This window comes from Pongo pygmaeus, chromosome 19, assembly GCF_028885625.2.
Source record: "Pongo pygmaeus isolate AG05252 chromosome 19, NHGRI_mPonPyg2-v2.0_pri, whole genome shotgun sequence".
Lineage (NCBI taxonomy): Eukaryota > Metazoa > Chordata > Mammalia > Primates > Hominidae > Pongo > Pongo pygmaeus.
The window spans coordinates 58,717,520-58,738,759 of NC_072392.2; the positions used below are offsets into that span (position 1 = coordinate 58,717,520).

At 40.3% G+C, this 21,240-nt stretch overlaps 2 protein-coding genes across 8 annotated transcripts in view; one reads left to right on the forward strand and one right to left on the reverse strand.

Moving 5' to 3' along the window:
* LOC134737580 (ribosome-binding ATPase YchF-like) overlaps positions 1-7,689 on the reverse strand; it is a 48,837-nt gene extending 41,148 nt beyond the window's left edge. For 2 of the 6 annotated variants that reach the window (XR_010124544.1, XR_010124543.1), the window contains exons 1-2: positions 7,311-7,687; positions 6,015-6,079 (exon numbers count right to left, since the gene is read on the reverse strand). Coding sequence is in view for 1 of the 6 variants with exons in the window: in XM_063655640.1 (XP_063511710.1) it covers positions 6,015-6,079; positions 7,311-7,317 (72 nt within the window). In the remaining 5 variants the exon portion in view is untranslated. Of the gene's footprint in view, positions 1-6,014; positions 6,080-7,310 lie in introns of all 6 variants that reach the window. The other 4 variants (XR_010124542.1, XR_010124541.1, XR_010124540.1 and 1 more) reach the window with 4 other exon arrangements.
* On the forward strand, positions 7,607-20,159 carry RNFT1 (ring finger protein, transmembrane 1). 2 transcript variants are annotated; one of them, XM_054457148.2, is made up of 9 exons: positions 7,607-7,880; positions 9,202-9,656; positions 9,868-9,944; positions 12,323-12,423; positions 14,031-14,184; positions 15,125-15,283; positions 15,954-16,019; positions 18,373-18,474; positions 19,413-20,159. In XM_054457148.2, exons 1-9 carry the CDS (start codon positions 7,825-7,827, stop codon positions 19,545-19,547), a joined length of 1,305 nt encoding a protein of 434 aa, XP_054313123.1. In that variant the 5' UTR covers positions 7,607-7,824; the 3' UTR covers positions 19,548-20,159. The 2 variants fall into 2 exon arrangements, with proteins under 2 accessions (XP_054313123.1, XP_054313126.1); XM_054457151.2 differs by lacking the exon at positions 19,413-20,159 and having other exon boundaries at positions 7,665-7,880; positions 18,261-18,474.
* Positions 20,160-21,240: the final 1,081 nt, after the last annotated feature.

A 21,240-nucleotide genomic window follows, 5' to 3' on the forward strand; every position in this document is an offset into this window, starting at 1 on the left:
GCTGGGGTTACAGGTGTGAGCCACCATGCCCGGTGTGGAATATCTTTAAATTGCTAAAATAAACTGTCTACCCGGAATTAGATATCAATGAAAATATCCCTCATTAATGAAGGGAAAACTAAAGATATTCTCAAATGAAGGAAAACTAAGATAATTCATTGGCAGCAGACCTGTACTAATAGAAAATACCAAAGGTGCCAGGCACAGTAGCTCACGTCTGTAATCCCAGCACTTTGGCACTTTGAGAAGCCGAGGCGGGAGGATCATATATAAAATTATATGCTTGGCTGAGTGTGGTGACTCATGCCTGTAATCCCAGCACTTTGGGAGATCAAGGTGGGAGGATCACTTGAGCACAGGAGTTCAAGACCAGCCTGGGCAACATAGTGACATCCCATCTGTACAGAAAATTTTAGAATTCAGCTGGGTGTGGCAGCGTGCACATGTAGTCCCAGAAACTTGGGAGGCTGAGGAGGGAGGATCACTTGAGCTTGGGAGTTCAAGGCTGCAGTGATTCCCAGACTGCACCACTGCACTCCAGCCTGGGTGATAGAGCAAGACTCTGTCTCAAAATAAATTAATCAAATTAAATTAAACGATATGCTTATATTAGAAAATAAATAAAACTAAAATAAATGAAACCAAATTGTATTGAAAATGCCAATAAAATAGATAAACTTTTAGTGATACTGACCAAGAAAAAAACAAAGATGACGTAGATTACCAATACCAGCAATGAAAGTGCTAATGTCAATACAGAGCCTATAGATGTTAAACGGCTAATAAGAGAATATTATGAACAACTTTATGCCAATTCCTTCAAGCTGACTTAAGAAGAAATATACAACCTGAATAATTCTATAGTGATTAAAGAAACTGGAATTTGTAGTTTACAACCTTTCCATAAAAAAAAAATTCTAGGCCAGATGGCCTCACTGGCAAATTCTACCAAACATTTAAGTACGAAATGATACCAATTCAACACAATCTCTTCTGCAAACAGGAAACATTTTCCAATTCAGGCCAGCATTATCCTGACATCAAGAACAGTTAAAGACATTGTAAGAAAACCAGCATCTCCCATAAACAGAGATGCAAAAATCTTCCACAAAATATTAGTAAAATGAATGCAATATATAAAAAGGGTAATACACTACAACTCAGTGGGGTTTATCCTTGAAATGCAAGGCTGGCTTAACATTTAAAAATCAATTGATAGGCTGGGCATAGTGGCTCACGCCTGTAATCCCAGCACTTTGGGAGGCCGAGGAGGGTACATTACCAGAGGTCAAAAGTTCGAGACCAGCCTGGCCAAAATGGTGAAACCCTGTCTCTACTAAAAATACAAAAATTAGCCAGCCATGGTGGCACACACCTGTAATCCCAGCACTGAGGTGATTACAGGTGTGTAATCACCTGTAATCGAGGAGGCTGAGGCAGGAGAATTGCTTGAGCCTGGGAGATGGAGGTTGTGGTGAGCTGAGATCATGCCACTGCACTCCAGTCTGGCGGACAGAGTTAAGACTCCATCTCAAAAAAACAAAAACAAACAAACAAAAAATCAATTGATAAATTTCACCATATCGCCAGGCGCAGTGGCTCAGGCCTGTAATCCCAGCACTTTGGGAGGTCAAGGAAGTCAGACTGCTCGAGGCCAGGAGTTTGAGACCAGTCTGGTCAACATGGAGAAACCCCATTTCTACTAAAAATACAAAAATTAGCTGGGCGTGGTGGTGCGTGCCTGTAATCCCAGCTACTCGGGAGGCTGAGGCATGAGAATCGCTTGAACCTGGGAGGCAGAGGTTGCAGTGAGCCAAGATCGCACCACTGCACTCCAGCCTGGGCAACAGCGGGAGACTCTATCTCCAAAAAAAAAAAAAAAAAAGACAAAAGAAAATTTCACCATATCAACAGGCTAAATAAGAAAAATTTTATGATTTTTAAATAAAGGCAGAAAAAGATTTGTCAAAATTCAGTATCCACTCATGATAAAAACTCTTAGCAGACTAGGAGTAGAAGGGAATTAATTTACTGGACCTGATAGATGACACCTACAAAAAAAAACTAGAGGCTGAGCACGGTGGCTCACACTTGTAATCCCAGCACTTTGGGAAGCCAAGGCAGGCGGATCACCTGAACTCAGGAGTTCGAGACCAGCCTGGCCAACATGGTGAAACCCCATCTCTACTAAAAACACAAAATTAGCCAGGTGTGGTTGCCGACACCTGTAATCTCAGCTACTGGGGAGGCTGAGGCTGGAGAATCGCTTGTAACTGGGAGGTGGAAATTGCAGTGAGCCGAGATCACACCAATGCACTTCTAGCCTGGGCGACAGAGCAAGACTCCAGCTCAAAAAAAAGAAACAAACAGGCCGGGCGCGGTGGCTCACGCCTGTAATCCCAGCACTTTGGGAGGCCAAGGCGGGTGGATCACCTGAGGTCAGGAGCTCGAGACCAGCCTGGCCAACATGGAGAAACCCCGTCTCTATTAAAAATACAAAAAAATTAGCTGGGTGTGGTGGCAGGCACCTGTAATCCCAGCTACTCAGGAGGCTGAGGCAGGAGAATCGCTAGAACCCTGGGGGCAAAGGTTGCAGTGAACTGAGATGGAACAACTGCACTCCAGCCTGGGCGACAGAGTGAGACTCTGTCTCAAAAAAAAAAAAAAAAAAAGGAAAAAGGAAACAAACAAATGAGCAAAACTTACAGCTGACGTACTTAATGGTAAAAGGCTGAATGTATTCCCCTTAAAATCAGGAGCACGGCACGGATGTCTACTGTCACCATTCCTATTTAATTTATTCATAACATCAAATTGGCAGTTACAGTTAATACAATAAAGCAAGAAATAAAAGGCATAGGCAGCAGAAAGGAAGAAGCTGTTTCTATTTGTAGACAACACTGTCTACAAAGAATCTACAAAAAAAGGCTCTGAAAACGCATAAATGAGGAATGGGCAATGTTATTCAAAGCCACAGCTTTTACTTCAAATTTTCTGTCTCTAGATCCTTATATCAAATTGCCAACTGGATATCTTCACCTGTGTGTTTCCCAGGAACTCCTAAGACTCAGTATTTCCAAGCCAAATTTATTGATATCTCTCCAAACTTGGTCTTTCAAAAAAATTCCCTATTCATCTGGTAATGCCACCAATTTACTTATTCTAATATAGCTTCCTAATATTGATTTATCCATCTATCCATGCTAAAAAATGAAGATTTGTCTTAGACTATTCCTCTTACCTGCCCCATATGCTTGGTCAAATAGGCTATCAGTTAATCTTGTTATGAAACCAACTGCCCCACACCTAGAGGCTTAAAAGAAAATAATCTATAGGCCGGGCGCAGTGACTCATGCCTGTAATCCCAGCACTTTGGGAGGCCAAGGCGGGCAGATCACAAGGGCAGGAGTTCGAGACCAGCCTGGCCAACATGGTGAAACCCTGTGTCTACTAAAATACAAAAATTAGCCGGGCATGGTGGCAGGTGCCTATAGTCCCAGCTACTTGGGAGACTGAGGCAGGAGAATAGCTTGAACCCAGGAGGCAGAGGTTTCAGTGAACCGAGATCATGCCACTGCACTCCAGCCTGGGTGACAGAGCGAGACTCCGTCTCAAAAAAAAAAGAAAGAAAAGAATCTATATTTCCTATAATTCTATGTGTAGACTGGCTCACTCTAGGATGGCCTCACACATATGTTTGGGGCTTCAAATGAGAATGCTGAGACAACTGGGAAGGCTGGTAGAGCTAGGGACACACTCAAAGTAGTCTCATCTTCTAGGAGGCTAGCCTTGATTTAATCAAATTGTGGCAAAGGGTGGCCAGCAGTAAGAGTGTGAATCCCAATGCAGAAGAATTTTTCAAGTCTCTACTAACATTACAATTGCTATTGTCCCAAGGGCCAAAGCAAATCACTTAAGTCAGTCTGTGAGGAGACTACCCAAGGATATGGACATTGGTAGGTGTGAAAAATTGGTGTGGGTAGTAGAGGGGGCAACGGAGCTTAACTGCAACAATCTAGGACACTTAACCCTACTGATTCCATTTCATAACCTCTCCAATCTCATTCTTCTTCTTTAATCCCACTTCACTGACAAGTTCAAGACCTCATCTTGTTCCTGAACTACTTATAATAGTCTTCAATGGAGCTTGCACTGCTACTATTAGCATATGAATTTTCTGAAAAACACAAATCCAGTCACACAATTCTGTTGCTTAAAACTCAATAGCTTCCCTTTGGCCATTAGAATAAACTAAGTGAGGCCCACAGACTCATTTTCTAGCTCATACTTACCTGACTTATCTCTTACTACTCTATGTACTCTACTCTTCCAAATATGAAAGACAGTCCTTAAAGGACCACGGTATTTCAATACCACCATTTTCCATATAATGTTTCTATCTGCAATGCCCTATTACTGCTTCTGTCCTGGTAAATATCAACTTATTCTTAAGATTTCATCCAGGAGGCTGAGGCACTAGAATCACTTGAACCCAGGAGGCAGAGGTTGCAGTGAGCCAAGATTACGCCACTGTACTCCACCCCGGGCAACAGAGCAAAACTCTATCAAAAAAAAAAAAAAGATTTCATCTTAAATATCACAAATTTAATAAAAGATTTCTTCCCTGACAAAGTTAAATGCTTCTACCTTTTGCTTCCATTGCATCTCACAGAACCTTCAATTATAGTGTTTTCTCCAAAATACTGTAATTATTTGTTTGCAAGTCTAACCATTTCCATCACCATGAGATGGAAACTTTTCTTTTTTTTTTTGAGATGGAGTCTTGCTCTGTCACCCAGGACGGAGTGCAGTGGCATGATACTGGCTCACCGCAACCTCTGCCTCGGTTCAAGCAATTCTCCTGCCTCAGCCTCCTGAGTAGCTACATTAGAGGTACGTGCCACCATGCCTCAATAATTTTTGTATTTTTAGTAGAGATGGGGTTCCACCATCTTGGCCAGGCTGGTCTTGAACTCCTGACCTCAGGTGATCTGCCTGCCTCACCCTCCCAAAGTGCTGGGATTACAGGTGTGAGCCACTGCGCTTGGCCCTAATTTTTATATTTTTAGCAGAAATCGAGTTTCACCATGTTGGCCAGGTTGGTCTTGAACTGCTGACCTCAAGTGATCTACCTGCTTTGGCCTCCCAAAGTGCTGAGATTACAGGTGTGAGCCATCATGCCTGGCCCGAGACTGTTTATTATGTCTCTCTCTCCAACATCTAGTATTATTCTTAACACTCAGTAAGTACTTGGCAAATGCTTTTTGAATTAACCAATTAAAATTAAAATGTCTATTTCCAACAGTCCAGATGCCAGTGGAAAGAAAATTTATCAGATAACAGCCTGTCACCAGGTCAAATCTTCTCATCAATTCAGTACTTTCTTTCTTCAAATATGTCACTTTTCAGTCAAGTTACTGGGGTGAAATGCAGCTCCAAGTGCACTAATAAACTTTCAACATGGACTAATATACCTGCAGTGTTATGAGTATGTCAAAAGGAGAATTTTTTTTTTTTTTTTTTTTTTTTTTTGAGACAGGGTCTCACTCTGTCCCCAGATTGGAGCAATAACGGCTCATTGCAGCCTTAATCTCCCTGGCTCAAGGGATTCTCCCACCTCAGCCTCCTGAGTAGCTGGGACTACAGGTCCTTGCCACCGTGCCCAGCTAATTTTAACATTTTTTTCTAGAGACAGGGTCTCTCTATGTTGTCCAGACTGCTCTCGATCTCTTGGGCTCAAGCTATCTTCTCACCTCAGCCTCCCAAAGTGCTAGGATTATAGGAATGAACCATAGTACCTGGCCAAGATGAGAATTTAAACACTACATTTGGTATTCTAAATTTACAAATGTACCAAACGTACTAAAATTATCAGTGTACTAATACATATTGGTGCTGCATTGTGGCTGTGGCTGAATTATGTTATATTCTTTTTTTTTTCCTGTTTCCTAAATTTTCACACATTTTGAAGTTTAAAAATATCCATGACATAGTTGAAATATTAGAATACTTACACAAATCTCCTCGGAAAATTCACTATAGCCTGGAGCCTGGCTCTCACCCTTACTGACCCAGAAATCTGTCAGAAAGATTTAAATTAGTAAGCACAGAGAGACTTAAGTATGCCTTCCACCACCGCCGACCACCCCTACCCCCACCCCCAACAAAAAAAGAAAGCCAATTTGTTTTTTTTTGAGATGGGGGTCTCTCTCTGTCTCCCAGGCTGGAGTGCCGTGGCACGATTTCAGCTCACTGCAACCTCCGCCAGCTGGGTTCAAGGGATTCTCCTGCCTCAGCCTCCCGAGTAGCTGGGATTACAGGCGCCCGCCACCAAGCCCGAGTGATTTTTGTATTTTTGTATTTTTAGTAGAGACAGAGTTTCGCCACGTTGGCCAGGCTGGTCTCAAACTCCTGGCCTCAAGTGATCCTCCCGCCTCGGCCTTCCAAAGCGCTGGGATTACAGGGGTGAGCCACCACGCCAGGCCTAAACCTTTTCTTTTTTTCAGACGGAGTCTCGCTCTGTTGCCAGGCTGGAGTGCAGTGGCTAATCCCAGCTCACTGCAACCTCTGCCTCCCGGGTTCAAGTGATTCTCCTGCTTCAGCCTCCGGAGTAGCTGAGATTACAGGCACGCGCCACCACACCCGGCTGATTTTTGTATTTTTAGTAGAGACGGGGTTTCACCATATTGGCCAGGATGTGGCCACGATCTCTTGACCTTGTGATCCACCCGCCTTGGCCTCCCAAAGTGCTGGGATTACAGGTGTGAGCTATCACGCCCCTCCTCAGCTTTGTTTTCTTAATGACCTTTTAATTTTGGAACAGTTTTAGATTAACAGAATTTATTTATTTTATTTATTTATTTTTTGAGACCGAGTCTCACTCTGTTGCCCAGGCTGGAGTGCAGTGGCACGATCTTGGCTCGCTACAAACTCCACCTCCCGGGTTCAAGCAATTCTCATATGCCTCAGCTTCCCGAGTATCTGTAGCAGGGATTACAGGTGTGAGCCAACGCCCCCGGCTAATTTTTGTAGTTTTAGTAGAGACGGGTTTCACCATGTTGGCCAGGCTGGTCTCTACCTCCTGAGCTCAAGTGACCCGCCTGCCTCGGCCTCCCAAAATACTAGGATTACAGGTGTGAGCCACTGCGCCCGACCTAAACTTCGTTTTCTTAATAACCTTTTAATTTTAGAACAGTTTTAGATTAACATAATTATTTTGAGGGCAGTAGGGTCCTCTACACCCCATGCGAGACAGGTTTTTCAACTCTAACTTCTACTTCCACCCCACGCAGACTCTCCGCACCTCTCACCTCTCATCTCGGGTTCTGGCAAGGCCTGATCCTCACAGCCCAAATTCACGATTGTGAGGAAAGATCAGCTCAGACCAAACGTCACCGCCCAGACAGACACAACTGGGTCAGGCGCCAAGCTCGCGGACATCCGAGCCCGGAAACCCTAACACTCCTCCAGGGGTAGGTTCTCCAAGCCTGAACATTTTTAACCTCAAAACGCCCAGGATCTCGGAGGCGTGTGGTGGATGCCACATAAATACATAACACGTAACAACAACTTATTATTTAGCGCCAGGCCTGCAGGCAGTTCTCAGGCGCAGCTCGCTTCTCCTCGCAGCCAAAAGACCCCGGAGACCGCGAGCTCTCCACTAGGCGCGGTGCGGGGGCGGGGCTAGGAGGCGGAGCCGGGGCAGGGCGCGCGCGCGTGAGAACGTCCGGGGAGCGCGCGCGCCGCCGCCGACGCCGCCGGGCTGAGAGACGAGCTTGCGGGGTTTGCGGTTGATGGCTCCGACTGAAGGGCTGGAGGCGGCGTATGCCGCTGTTCTTGCTGTCGCTCCGGACACCTCCGTCCGCTTCTGGTCATGAGAGGTTAGGCCTGGGGGAAGCAGGCAGAGGAGGAGGCGGCGAGGGGCCGCGGCGCAGGGGGCCCTGGGGAGAATAGGCACTCGAGGCTCGGACGTGGGTGGAGAACTCTGCCCTCGGAGATTCCGAAAGAGTTGTGTTGACCTTTCTTCCCCTTTTTCTCCTCTTTCTTGTTTGTGCATGAAGGAAAGTGGGAGGGTTCTATGTTATTTATAGAAAAGACACTGAAAGCCTGCTGTCCAACGTCGCTCTTCAGAGTTTTGACGAAGTAACACTCGTGGCGTCGGGGCCTCGGTGAAAGCCTTTAGTGAAAAGCACTGAAACCCAAACCGCCAGACACAGTGACTGCACCACTGTTCATTCCTGGGAGTGAAATAGAATGACACAGAACATTCCCTGACGTTAACTCTAGCCTCCTCCTAGACAAACGGGAAAAGCACGGCAGTGTGGGAAAGGCTCTGCGTTTTGTCAGCTGGGATTCCGACTCTGTTCTTCTGCTTCTAGGAGGTCCACAATGGATCATTTATTAGAGAGATCTTTCTCTGCTAGGGCCCTCTTTCCTCACACCCCTCCCTCCGTAATACACCACCGACGGTGGCATTTTATTGGGCCGACTGTGTAACTGTGCTTATTCAGACTAAAGAGTTACCTAGCAATTACATGGTGACTCTCCAAAGTATCTGTGCTTTAAATGTATTTAGGTAACATTCTTTTGCGCGGGGAGGTAATATTCTTGGTGGCACCATTAATTATTGGAAACTTTATGAGCTTTGGGAAAGCTGCTTGAGCAGAAAATCTAATTTGTAGGTCACCTAAGTGCAGTGTTTATTATTAGTTACCTATGATGATAATAAGGCATTAAGATTTAATGTTGTTTTTCTTCCTAACATTTCCAACCATTAAAAAATACTGGCTCACTCTTCCTTATGAAACTTCTTTGATGTAGAATCTATATCAGAGATGAAACTGCACCAGTTGGGAAAAGTAAATGTACCAGAGTATCCAGTGAGGACTGGTGCTCATTAACATCTGCTGGGTACCCATACTTCATGACTGTTTTGCGGATGCTTTCTGCCATTAGACAACTGGAAGCATTTGCAGCTCAACTTTTTTTTTGGTAGCAAATGTTCCCTAAAAGATCATTTGTGTAGCGCAGCAGAGCCTTGGCATTAAGGGAGAAGGGAGGAGTCCAGTGATAAATAACCTGAAAATTCATCTGTTGTGATTATTTGCTACTCCTTTAGTGAATAAAGGATACCCAGTGAGGAATATACTGCTGGTATTTAACTGCCTGTTTACTTAGAATATCTTCTATTTGATTTTTTAGGAGACAGAGGCCTGAAGCAAAGACATCTGGGTCAGAAAAAAAGTATTTAAGGGCCATGCAAGCCAATCGTAGCCAACTGCACAGTCCTCCAGGAACTGGAAGCAGTGAGGATGCCTCAGCCCCTCAGTGTGTCCACACAAGATTGACAGAAGGTTCTTGTCTTCATTCTGGAGATGTTCATATCCAGATAAACTCCATACCTAAAGAATGTGCAGAAAATGCAAGCTCCAGAAATATAAGGTCAGGTGTCCATAGCTGTGCCCATGGATGTGTACACAGTCGCTTACGGGGTCACTCCCACAGTGAAGCAAGGCTGCCTGATGATACTGCCGCAGAATCTGGAGATCACGGTAGTAGCTCCTTCTCAGAATTCCGCTATCTCTTCAAGTGGCTGCAAAAAAGTCTTCCATATATTTTGATTCTGAGTGTCAAACTTGTTATGCAGCATATAACAGGTAGGACATAATAAAACGTTGACTTGTTTTCATTCCTAAATTCAGTTAATTTTCTTTCATTATTGGTAATCTACTTAATGCATTCAGTTACTTATTTTCTGTGAGCTTTTATTATTGTATATGTTTATTTTTAATTTGTGTCATTGTTAGCTTATATAATCCTCTTTGATTTTTTTTTTCTTTCAATTAACTGGAACTTATTTTCTAACAGGAATTTCTCTTGGAATTGGGCTGCTAACAACTTTTATGTATGCAAACAAAAGCATTGTAAATCAGGTTTTTCTAAGAGTAAGTATAACAAGCAACTAAAAAATTATTAACTGTTTCTCTCCATAGACTTTAGAGAAATAATTTTGAGAGAAATAGGAAATAACTTGAAGGAAATAGGAAGTAATAGGATATATTGTAACATCCATGATTTATTAAATTTGTAATCTAAATCCTGGAATAAATTATCTCTCCTAATGCTGAATTCCTTTACCTTACCTTCTTTGTAAGAAAAAAAAATTGGTTACTGTTAAAGAAAAAGTAGTAAAAAGGATTAAAAGAGTTAGAACACGCTATCTGATCTGATTTGGCAAGTCCCTTCATGTTGTATCAGTTACTTTGACCATACTAAGTAATACCATCATCATGAAAAACTTTTAGTGGCTGGGCGTGGTGGCTCACACCTGTAATCCCAGCACTTTGGGAGGCTGAGGCGGGCAGATCATGAGGTTGGGAGATTGAGACCATCCTGGCTAACATGGTGAAACCCTGTCTCTACTAAAAATACAAAAAATTAGCCAGGCATGTGCCTGTGTTCCCAGCTACTCGGGAGGCTGAGGCAGGAGAATCACTTGAACCTGGGAGGTGGAGGTTGCAGTAAGCTGAGATCGCACCACTGCACTCCAGCCTGGGCTACAGAGCAAGACTCCATCTCAAAAAAAAAAAAAAAAAAAAAAGAGAAAAAAGACCTGGGCCAGGCGCAGGGGCTCACGCCTGTAATCCCAACACTTTGGGAGGCCCAGGCGGGTGGGTCACCTGAGGTCAGAAGTTTGAGACCGGCCTGGCCAATGTGGTGAAACCCCATGTCTGCTAAAAACACAAAAATTAGCTGGGCGTGGTGGCGCTTGTCTGTAGTCCCAGCTACTTGGGAGGCTGAGGCAGGAGAATTGCTTGAACTCGGAAGGCAGAGGTTGCAGTGAGCCAAGATTGTGCCACTGCACTCCAGCCTGGCAACAGAGTGAGACTCCATCTCAAAAAAAAAAAAAAGAAAAGAAAAACCCAAGGAATTTTTCCATAAGTTACACGAGCCCTAGTCATATAAATCATTGGGAAAAAGAGGATGAGTTTCTAAAATTTCACCTTAAGGCAACTTTAAATGGCTATGTCTGTGTAAAGTATCATGCATTCTGACCTGGAAATTATAGTTAAACCTATCAAACCAGAAAAATCTGAATGATTTAAAATTAGTAAAACTTCATTAAACTTGACTTTAAAAGTGAGATTACAGGCAAGGCACAGTGGCTCATGCCTGTAATCTCAGCACTTTGGGAGGCTGAGATGGGCAGATTGCTTGAGCCCAGGAATTGAAGACGAGCCTGGGCAACATGGCAAAACCCCATCTCTACAAAAAATACAAAAAATTAGCCGGGCCCACGTGGTGGCACGTGCCTGTAATCTCTGCTATCTGGGAGGCTGAGGTGGGAGGATTGCCTGAGCCCAGGTGGTTGGGGCTGCAGTGAGTTGTGATCATGCCACTGCACTCCAGTCTGGGTGAAAGAGTGAGACCCTGTCTCAAAAAAATAAAAATAAAAAAAGGGAGATTACAACTACTTGGGACGCTGAGTTGGGAAGAATGCTTGAGCCTAGGAATTCTGGGCAATGTGTCGAGACCTCATATATTAAAAAAAAGTGAGATTAAAACATTAATTTATTAAATTCTTATAATCTGAGAATTTAAAAAATATAAACCTTGACAAGTGAGTCAAGGTTAAAATGCATTTTGAAATTTTCTTTTGTGGGTGGGTCCATTTTTTTTCTGAGACGGAGTTTTGCTCTGTCACCCAGGCTGGAGTGCAATGGCGTGATCTTGGCTCACTGCAACCTCTGCCTCCTGGGTTCAAGCGATTCTCATGCCTCAGCCTCCTGAGTAGCTGGGATTACAGGCACGTGCCACGGCACCTGGCTAACTTTTGTACTTTAGTAGAGACAGGTTTCACCATGTTGGGCATGCTGGTCACAAACTCCTGACCTCAAGCGATCTGCCGACCTCAGCCTCCCAAAGTGCTGGGATTACAAGTGTGAGCCACTGCCTCCGTCCTGGGTGGGTCCTTTATGTCAGCTTGTAGAAGACCTGGCTTCTTTTTTTTTTTTAATTTAATTTAATTTTCTTTCTTTATTTTTTTTTTTTGAGAGAAGACTTGGCTTCTTTGAAACATAGGTAATGTTTTTCATACAGTGAAAAAACTTGTATTTTAAACATTTGTTTAATATAAGAGTTCTATTTGGTCACTAAAGTTGTATAAAACAGAGTAACTGTGATGATTATGTACAGTTTAACATATTCTATATTAAGATTTAGAAAAATATTCTAAGTTAATGGTCATTAAAGTAAAACAGTTTAATGATATTTAAAATTCTGGCAAAATCAAAGTAACATTATAAAATTGTTTATCTTTCAGGAAAGGTCCTCAAAGATTCAGTGTGCTTGGTTACTGGTATTCTTAGCAGGATCTTCTGTTCTTTTATATTACACCTTTCATTCTCAGTCACTTTATTACAGGTAATTAGAGGTCCAAATACACAATTACATTTTTAATGTAATCATATATTTCATAGCACTTTGTATCTTACTTCACTTAGTACTTATTGTATTCAATTCAGTTCAGTTTTTAACTTTGTCCTTTCATAAGCGAGAGCTTTTTTTTTTGACGGAGTCTCACTCTGTCACCCAGCCTGGAGTGCAGTGTCTTGATCTTGGCTCACTGCAACCTCTGCCTCTCAGGTTCAAGCAATTCTCCTGTCTAAGCCTCCTGAGTAGCTGGGATTACAGGCACACGCCACCATGCCTGGCAAATTTTTGTATTTTTAATAGAGACGGAGTTTCACCATGTTGGTCAGACCTCCTGACCTCGTGATCTGCCTGCCTCGACCTCCTAAAGTGCTGGGATTACAGGTGTGAGCCACTGCACCCAGCCTCATAAGTGAGAGCTTTAAGTGACTTACTCAGATTTTGTATCCCCAGTGCCTTGGCACATAGCAGATGCTCAATAAATATTTAATTTTTTGATACCTGAGTTTTTGTTTATATATTTCATATTTTTAAAGTACCATTAGGTTGTTATTGTTGGGTCTTTGTTTCTGAAAGTAAGAACACTTACTAAATGACAGTAGCTGGTAAGTCTCCATGTCAAATGGGAGTATTCTGAATTTTCAGCTTTTATTAGAATATTAGAAGACCTGGTTTCACTGGAGTTAGAGAGATGGGCAAATCTGGGATGTAGTTTGGAGGTGGAGCCAGTATCCCTCAGATGGACTGGATTGGGTAGGTGGGTGGAGAGAAGCAAGAAAGACCTCTGGGTTTTTAGTCTAAGCAACTGGCTGGATGGTGGTGTCACTTCATTGGGTTGAGGAAGGAACTGATTTTGAGGAGAAAAATCAATAATTTTGTTTTGAACATGTTAAGTTTGAGAGGCTAAGTAGAATTGGTAAGAAAGTGGTTCCAAATATATGTCATGAACTCAGGGTAGAGGTTAAGGCAATAAATTTTGGTATCAGGAGCATATGGTTGATATTTAAAAACCACAGAACTGGACAAAACTAACCCAGGAAAGAGAGTGTAGAGAGCCCAGTTCTGGACATGACCACAATTAGAAGAGAAACAGCAAAGGAGACTAAGAAGAAACCAGCAGTGAAATATGAGAAATAGAAAAGTGTTGTGTTAAAAGTCTAGAAAGAAAATTATTCAGGGAGGGAAGATAGAAAAAGAGAGTGACCTTGAAATTTAGCCATACAGAGGGAGTTGATGATCTTGACAAGCAATTCATTGAAAGGAAGAGATGGAATCCTGATTGGAATTGGTTAAGAAAAACATGGCAGATGTCTGGTATTGATGAGTTTTTTTCGTTTACAGGCTAGAAAGGTGTCAACTATGACAAACCGTGAAGACTTTTTCCTTATTCTATGAAGGGAAGATCTAAAATCCAAACAGGTTTAAAAAGTCTCTTTAAGCAAAATGATCCTCCATTCCATTATTGTGAACTCTGACATCCTGCCAAACTCATATTTTTTACATATCAAAATAACATATTTGTAGCAAATTAAAACCCTTTATTAATACTTTATCTTTGTATGTTGCTCTGATAAATTTTGATGTTTTTCTTTTGGTAGCTTAATTTTTTTAAATCCTACTTTGGACCATTTGAGCTTCTGGGAAGTACTTTGGATTGTTGGAATTACAGACTTCATTCTGAAATTCTTTTTCATGGGCTTAAAATGCCTTATTTTATTGGTGCCTTCTTTCATCATGCCTTTTAAATCTAAGGTAAGAAACTCACTTATGCTTTATTGGAGTGATGTTATCGAATCACATTAATGCTATTTAGTCTTTGTTTAAATGAATCCTTTTACAATTTTTCAGTTTGCTAACTAGCTTTAATTATCTGTATTATTTCAGCTTAGCAACCATTTGTTCAGGCACTTGAACCTGATTATTAACCTATTTGGATAAAATCAGAATTATATTTGCTTCAGAATAATTTTAAAATCAGTCCCCACATCATATATGGGAAACTATTTAGATTTGTACTTCTGTTATCCAGGGCATTATCAATTGACAGTTGACTATATACAGTTATTCAGTGGTTTCCCATACGCAATAAAAACTTTTAAGTTCTTATAATCAGCAAAAACATACTCATGTAGGTTTTACTTGCAGTATACATAAAACATTCTCTCTCTCTCTCTCTATATATATATATATACATATATATATATATATATATTTTTTTTTTTTTGAGATTGTCTCTTGCTCTGTTGCCCAGGCTGGAGTGCAGTGGTGTGATCTTGGCTCACTGCAACCTCCGCCTCCCGGGTTCACACAGTTCTCCTGCCTCAGCCTCCTGAGTAGCTGGAATTACAGGCATGCACCACCACACCCAGCTAATTTTTGTATTTTTAGTAGAGACGGGGTTTCACCGTGCTGGCCAGGCTGGTCTCGAACTCCTGACCTCAGGTGATCTGCCCGTCTCAACCTCCCAAAGTGCTGGGAGCCACCGCGTCCAGCCTAGAAATTCTTTCAAAGCAGACCACTCAGTGATTGTAATATGTGAGAACCAGCTTGAGGTTCAGTCATAATCATGAAGATTAATTTTATAGTTATTTATATTATTGTATCATATACTCAGTGTTCTCAGTCTAATATTGTTTGTGCTACGTAGTTAAGTAGTTTGGGTAGTTCTGTTTGTTTTCTTCTTATTTTTTAGGGTTACTGGTATATGCTTTTAGAAGAATTGTGTCAATACTACCGAACTTTTGTTCCCATACCAGTTTGGTTTCGCTACCTTATAAGCTATGGGGAGTTTGGTAACGTAACTAGATGGAGTCTTGGGATACTGCTGGCTTTACTCTACCTCATATTAAAAGTAGGTAACATTACAAATCTTGTCACTGCATGATTCACATTAATGATTACTGATACATACTACTGTTTTCCTCTTTTAACAGTTTTATAGTTTATCTTCGTATCACTAGTTTGAAGTAATAGCAGGTTCTATATTTGTTTAGAAATGGAGAAACGGAAATAGACTGTCTTAATCCAGCAGTCCTCAGTTTTCATTGGAGGGAAGGGGAGTAGACCTTCACATAGTGTGGATTATCTGTGTAGGGAAAACAAGTGGAATAGAACATACCCATCCTCAATAGTAACACTGTCATACACATAATTCTTAAACTAGTAGAGTATCTTGTCCTGTTCTCTCCATGCCTGTGCCCCTCAACCTAAAAATCACTTTATGAAACTTTAAAATCTAAATGTTAAAAACAGGTGAATCAGATAAAATTGCTTTGACTTTGACATAGTTGTATTTGTTTTGATCAAATTGTTACTCTAGGTGTTTAAATGTACTTTAGCTTGTTGAGATGGCTCAAATCTATAAATTGAATAAAATACTCAGCACAAAATGATTAGTTGTGACATATAATGAGCATTAAGTTAATATGAGGATTTGATGTTACGGGATTTCAGCTTTGGTTTTTGGGTTTAGCAGATAGGACTGTTTGAATTAATAAATGATCTCTTATTTCTCTTTTCAGCTTTTGGAATTTTTTGGGCATCTAAGAACTTTCAGACAGGTTTTACGAATATTTTTTACACAACCAGTAAGTACTTTTTATCAGTTAAGAAAAACACCTTCACCTTTCTTCATTGCAAAAATTTTTTTAGTTCAGCAGTTTTACAAGAATGGATTTCATAAATAGATGATCCTTTTCTTTTACTTTGATTATTTTCTAGTACTTTGGCACTTGGGGCTATAATAATTTAGGAGTTTTATCTCTATGATCAGATTCTTGAATCACACATTGACAACCACCTGCTAATTGTTGCAGTGCTTATATATTTGAACTTGTCTCTTGCGCCTTCAATCCATTGGACATTTTTAAGGACTTGTAAACCCTTAACAATCTTATGAACTTTTGTTCCTCTTTTTTAATCCACAAATGGGAGCTTTGTGTGTTCCTATTAACTCCTTATTCACCTGTGAAAATCCTTCCACTGTAATTTATTGTGTATGTTTAGAAAGCTCATTGCCAAAAATCATGTCTCTTGCAGTTTTCTTACTGGAGCAAATTTCCCCATTGCTCAATTATATGTGCATAAATAACGTTCATGGCATGAAATTTAACAATTAATTGAGTCTCTGGTGTCATTTATAACATTATGTGATTCTATTGATGTTGCAAATTGCAGTGAAAGGATGTCATAGAGAACCCTAATTTACTACTTAGTAGCCTGAAAGGTTCCTAGTACCTACGTGTGGTCACCAGACTTCAGGGTTTGATTCTCAACTTTGCAGTCATTTCATCAGGGCCCAAGGAGACTGACTTAAAAGAATGCCCACCGAATAATATACCGTAAAAATAAAAAAAGAATTATGTCTACAAAGTAAATGAGACTAACTGGCCAGGGCATCTTTTCCCTAAGATAGAGTTAGCAATGTAGAAACAAACTTTGCTCATCCTATGCAAGCTGCTTTCTCTAGACAAGACATAATAAAATTCAGAGTTCAGCTTTGTCCAAGTCAGTTCAACTGATGATTATGTGAGCATCAACCATTTTACTATAATTGGTCTTGTAAGATTTGTGCCGAAATACTCTCAAGAAAATACCCTGATATTCTTTCCCTGAGACAAACTACAGAGAGGATATCAGTCATCAATACTTGGATTTGTTCAAGTCTCCTTTACCAGGGAAATCGCAGTTACTATCTGGAGAGGGAGTCTCCAAGATGCCAGATGAGTAATGTTTTAAAAGCTTGTCAGCATAATTATCTGCAAATGTACTTTGCTAAATGACACCTTACTGAAGGGAAATTGACACCAAGATCATCTAACAGTATCCTGACTTGTTTCTGAAATCTGTATCACCAGTCTCAAAAAACCTTAATTTTTAGTATCTTTATCCTTTGAGTTTTACCTTGATTTTGATGTTGTTAGCCTGAGACGTTTTAGTACAAGAAGTTTAGATAACTTCAGCTATGTTAAGTCATGCTTTACCCTCATGACCGTGACTGAACTTGGGTTTTCTTACATCTCTTTAGTTACCTCTTCCCCATCATTTCTACAGAAAGCAGGTTTCATTTGTAACATTTTGATTTCTCCAAATTTCACTGAGGGTTATTGACATCACATCTAGTTAATGACTAAGTTCTGAATCTGGTGAGGAAGTTAAAATCTTAGAGACGAGAAACTTGTTATTAGGACACTAGAAGAGAAGAAAATTCAAATAATTGCATTTTTGTTCAGTTAGTTTTGACAGTAGTTATTCTACCCAAGCGACATTTACAGTTGCAGTTTCTCCATAAAACTCTTTCATGTTTAGCACTAAATGCTTTTTATAATTTGGAATAAATTTTTAGACCTAGTGGCATAAAACTCTTTAGTGGTCCCTAAGTCTTCTTCATATTGCACTCACTTGGAGACCTTTCACATTATTTGTAGATTACTGGGTCACATCCCAATATCTCTGGTCTTAGTGAATCAATATTGTGTGGAACAGAGAAATCTATTTTTAAAGCAAGCTTTCCACATGAGTTACATTCAGCCAGCCAAGCTCTGGCTGGATTGACTTTATGAACCACTGCTGCAGGTAATAAGCTCAATTTGGCAGTCCTGGGTCAAATAATACATGGCTATAGATTTTATAATAGTTACATTTCAGATTGCTTAGTCTCTTAAGCCAGTTATGTTGAATTTGAAGCACTATCATCCTTTGTAAAGCTAGTAGATCTAACAATCTTTCAAAATCCTATTAAGTATTATTTAATGATTTCATCTTGGTGCACTCAAGAGGTGGTTCTGTATATGTGGTTCAGCTTTGAAATGTTTGTATCCTTTGGGAAGGTTTTCAAATGCCTGGTTCCAGGGAGATTTGAGAAGTACAGCATCACTTATGTAATTTGAGGAACAGAAAAGAAAGAAATTTGTAGATGAACAGAACTTACTATCTTCATAGAGTTATGGAGTAGCTGCCAGCAAGAGACAGTGTTCAGATGTGGATGATATTTGTTCAATATGTCAAGCTGAATTTCAGAAGCCAATTCTTCTCATCTGTCAGGTAATTACATTTTTAAATTTAAAAACCTAAATACAACAGTTCTCTGTGACTTGCAAAAGTCACATTTATGTTTGTTGTAAGGCAAAAAAATCTAGTGTTTAGTGGAAGGTAGCATTCAGGGTACATACTAGTGGATTGGCTAAGTTTTGTCTCATGTTCTGGTAATTTTTATGCAGAGGAGCGTATGAAGGGGAAAAAATAATTCAACTGGCAGATTGAATACCAAAGTGATTAAAAAACAGGCTATTTTATAATTGGATACTAGCCATTTAGAACAATACTGACATTTGTTACTGGATTGTGGCCCTTTCCTGTACTTTATGGCAGTTACTAGTAACTCAAAGACTTTAAGCTGTTATCATACTTAATCTTAAAGGTGTCACCTAAGGATAGCTTTTATGGTTAAATGGATGGTACAGCCAGAACACTAGTGGCTCTACCAATCATACTGCTCTTTGTCTTCTTGAATGTCTCATACGTTCTCCATTTTCACAATTGTAAAATGAGGGAATTAGTGCTCTTCAAAATCCCTCTCAGGCCGGACACAGTGGCTCACGCCTGTAATCCCAGAACTTTGGGAGGCCGAGGTGGGTGGATCACCTGAGGTCAGGAGTTCGAGATCAGCCTGACCAACATGGTGAAACCCTGTCTCTACTAAAAATTAAAAAACTAGCTGGGCATGGTGGTGGCAGTCACCTGTAATCCCGGCAACTCGGGAGGCTGAGGCAGGAGAATCACTTGAACCCGCGGGGGGCAGAGGTTGCAGTGAGCCAAGATGGCACCATTGCACTCCGGCCTGGGTGACAGAGCAAGACTTCGGTCTCCATCTCAAAAAAAAAAAAAAAAAAAAAAAAAAAAAGAATCCCTTTCATTCCCTACAATGTGATGGATTTAAAATGATTATCAAGTATAAAATCTAATTCTTAATTCCGTTACAGCATATATTTTGTGAAGAGTGCATTACCTTATGGTTTAACAGAGAAAAAACATGTCCACTCTGCAGAACTGTGATTTCAGACCATATAAACAAATGGAAAGATGGAGCCACTTCATCACACCTTCAAATATATTAAATTGTATAAACTATTGAGGCCACAAAATACTAATGTCATTTGGTCATAATGACTACTGATAAGGCATCAGAATGGATTTTCAGGGCTACAAGAAAAATGTCTCAAGATGGTTTTAGAATGTAAGACTTATGGTCCAATTCACCAAAAGATTAAATGAAAGAACCCTGTGTTTTAAAATATATATAATGTTCAACCTAATGTATATGCAACATTTATTCTATTCTAATTATTTGACAGGTAACTGCAGTGTTAAATTGTAAATGTGTTTTCTTAATGTTACCAAAACAGCAATTTGAAATTAGAACTAGTGGTTTTAGAGAACTCAGGTATTCTTTCCTGACATTGTTTTCAGAATAAAGAATATTTTTCATAATATTTTAAGATACATACTATCTAAAAGTAGAATTTTGTTCAGCATTGACTTTTATAATTCCCATCCTAAAAATTCTTAATATTTTCATAAAATTTGTATTTTTAAATGAAAATTCTAAATGTTGTATTTTATCAGTAACAGATTTTCTAAGTGAAGATTACTGAGGATGATACATTTTAGTATTATATTATTCTCTGTAGTAAGATTGGTAATCAGTGAAAATAAATGATTTAAATTCATTTTGTCTCTGGACGTCATAAATTCTTCCTGCCATCAGCTTTAATGTTCATGATCATGCTTTTTGTGTAGTACCATGGAGTATCTTGAAGTAACTATTAAAATAATTTATGTGGGTTATAAACAGCTGGCTTACTTGATGATTTGAATAGTATAGAAAACAAGACAAATGGCCAGGCATGATGGTGGCTCACACCTGTAATCCCAGCACTTTGGGAGGCAGAGGCAGGAGGACTGCTTGAACCCAGGAGTTCAAGACCAGCTTGGGCAACATCCCATCTCTATTTTAAAAAAAAGAAAAAAGTTTCAAGACAGATGCCCTAAAATCTTAGAAAAGAAAAGAATTGCCCTTATAATTAGTCCTCTCCATAAAAGTTTTGGAATTTTATGCTTGAATCACCATCAATTGGAAGATTAAAGCTTGCACTGAGAGGTGGTCATGAGGTTTTGATTGATAGTGGGTTTGTTCGCCTCTAGGTATTTCTGCAGGGTGCTAGAAAAGAGAATGAAGCACTTTCTCCCCTTGTTACTTCTAAGGAGGAATCTGAAACCTAAAACATGTCTGAAGGGCTGCTAGTGCTTGTATCTGTTTAGAGTACATCCATCAGTTTGTAGTCGAGGAAAAGGTGGTAGAAAGAACTTAGGAAGCAGAGGTAGAAAACAGATTTGCTGTACTGGTAAGACAACAGCTAAACCAGCACGTGAATTAATAAGGATACTGACCAACTGGCTATAGAAGGCACTTTCATGACTGTATGGCCATTCAAATTGACAAACGAACATTAGGAAGCCTGTACCTTTTTTTTTCTCTCCAGGTAAATACTACCAGGTTGTAAGTACAACTATATTCAATTACAGTATATTTCACTCTGTTATCTACTTTGAGACCCACTACAAATATTATTTAAATGGCTTTGTGGTGATGCTAACAGTTGTATTATTTAGGTATACAGCAGAGGATGGGTGAGAAAAACAATGTGGGATTACAATTCGGCTGTGAAGGACAGCCAAGATGACTTCTGTTCAAACACAAGAATAGCATTTTACTTCAGCCCTATTTAACAATACCTATTTAATACATTT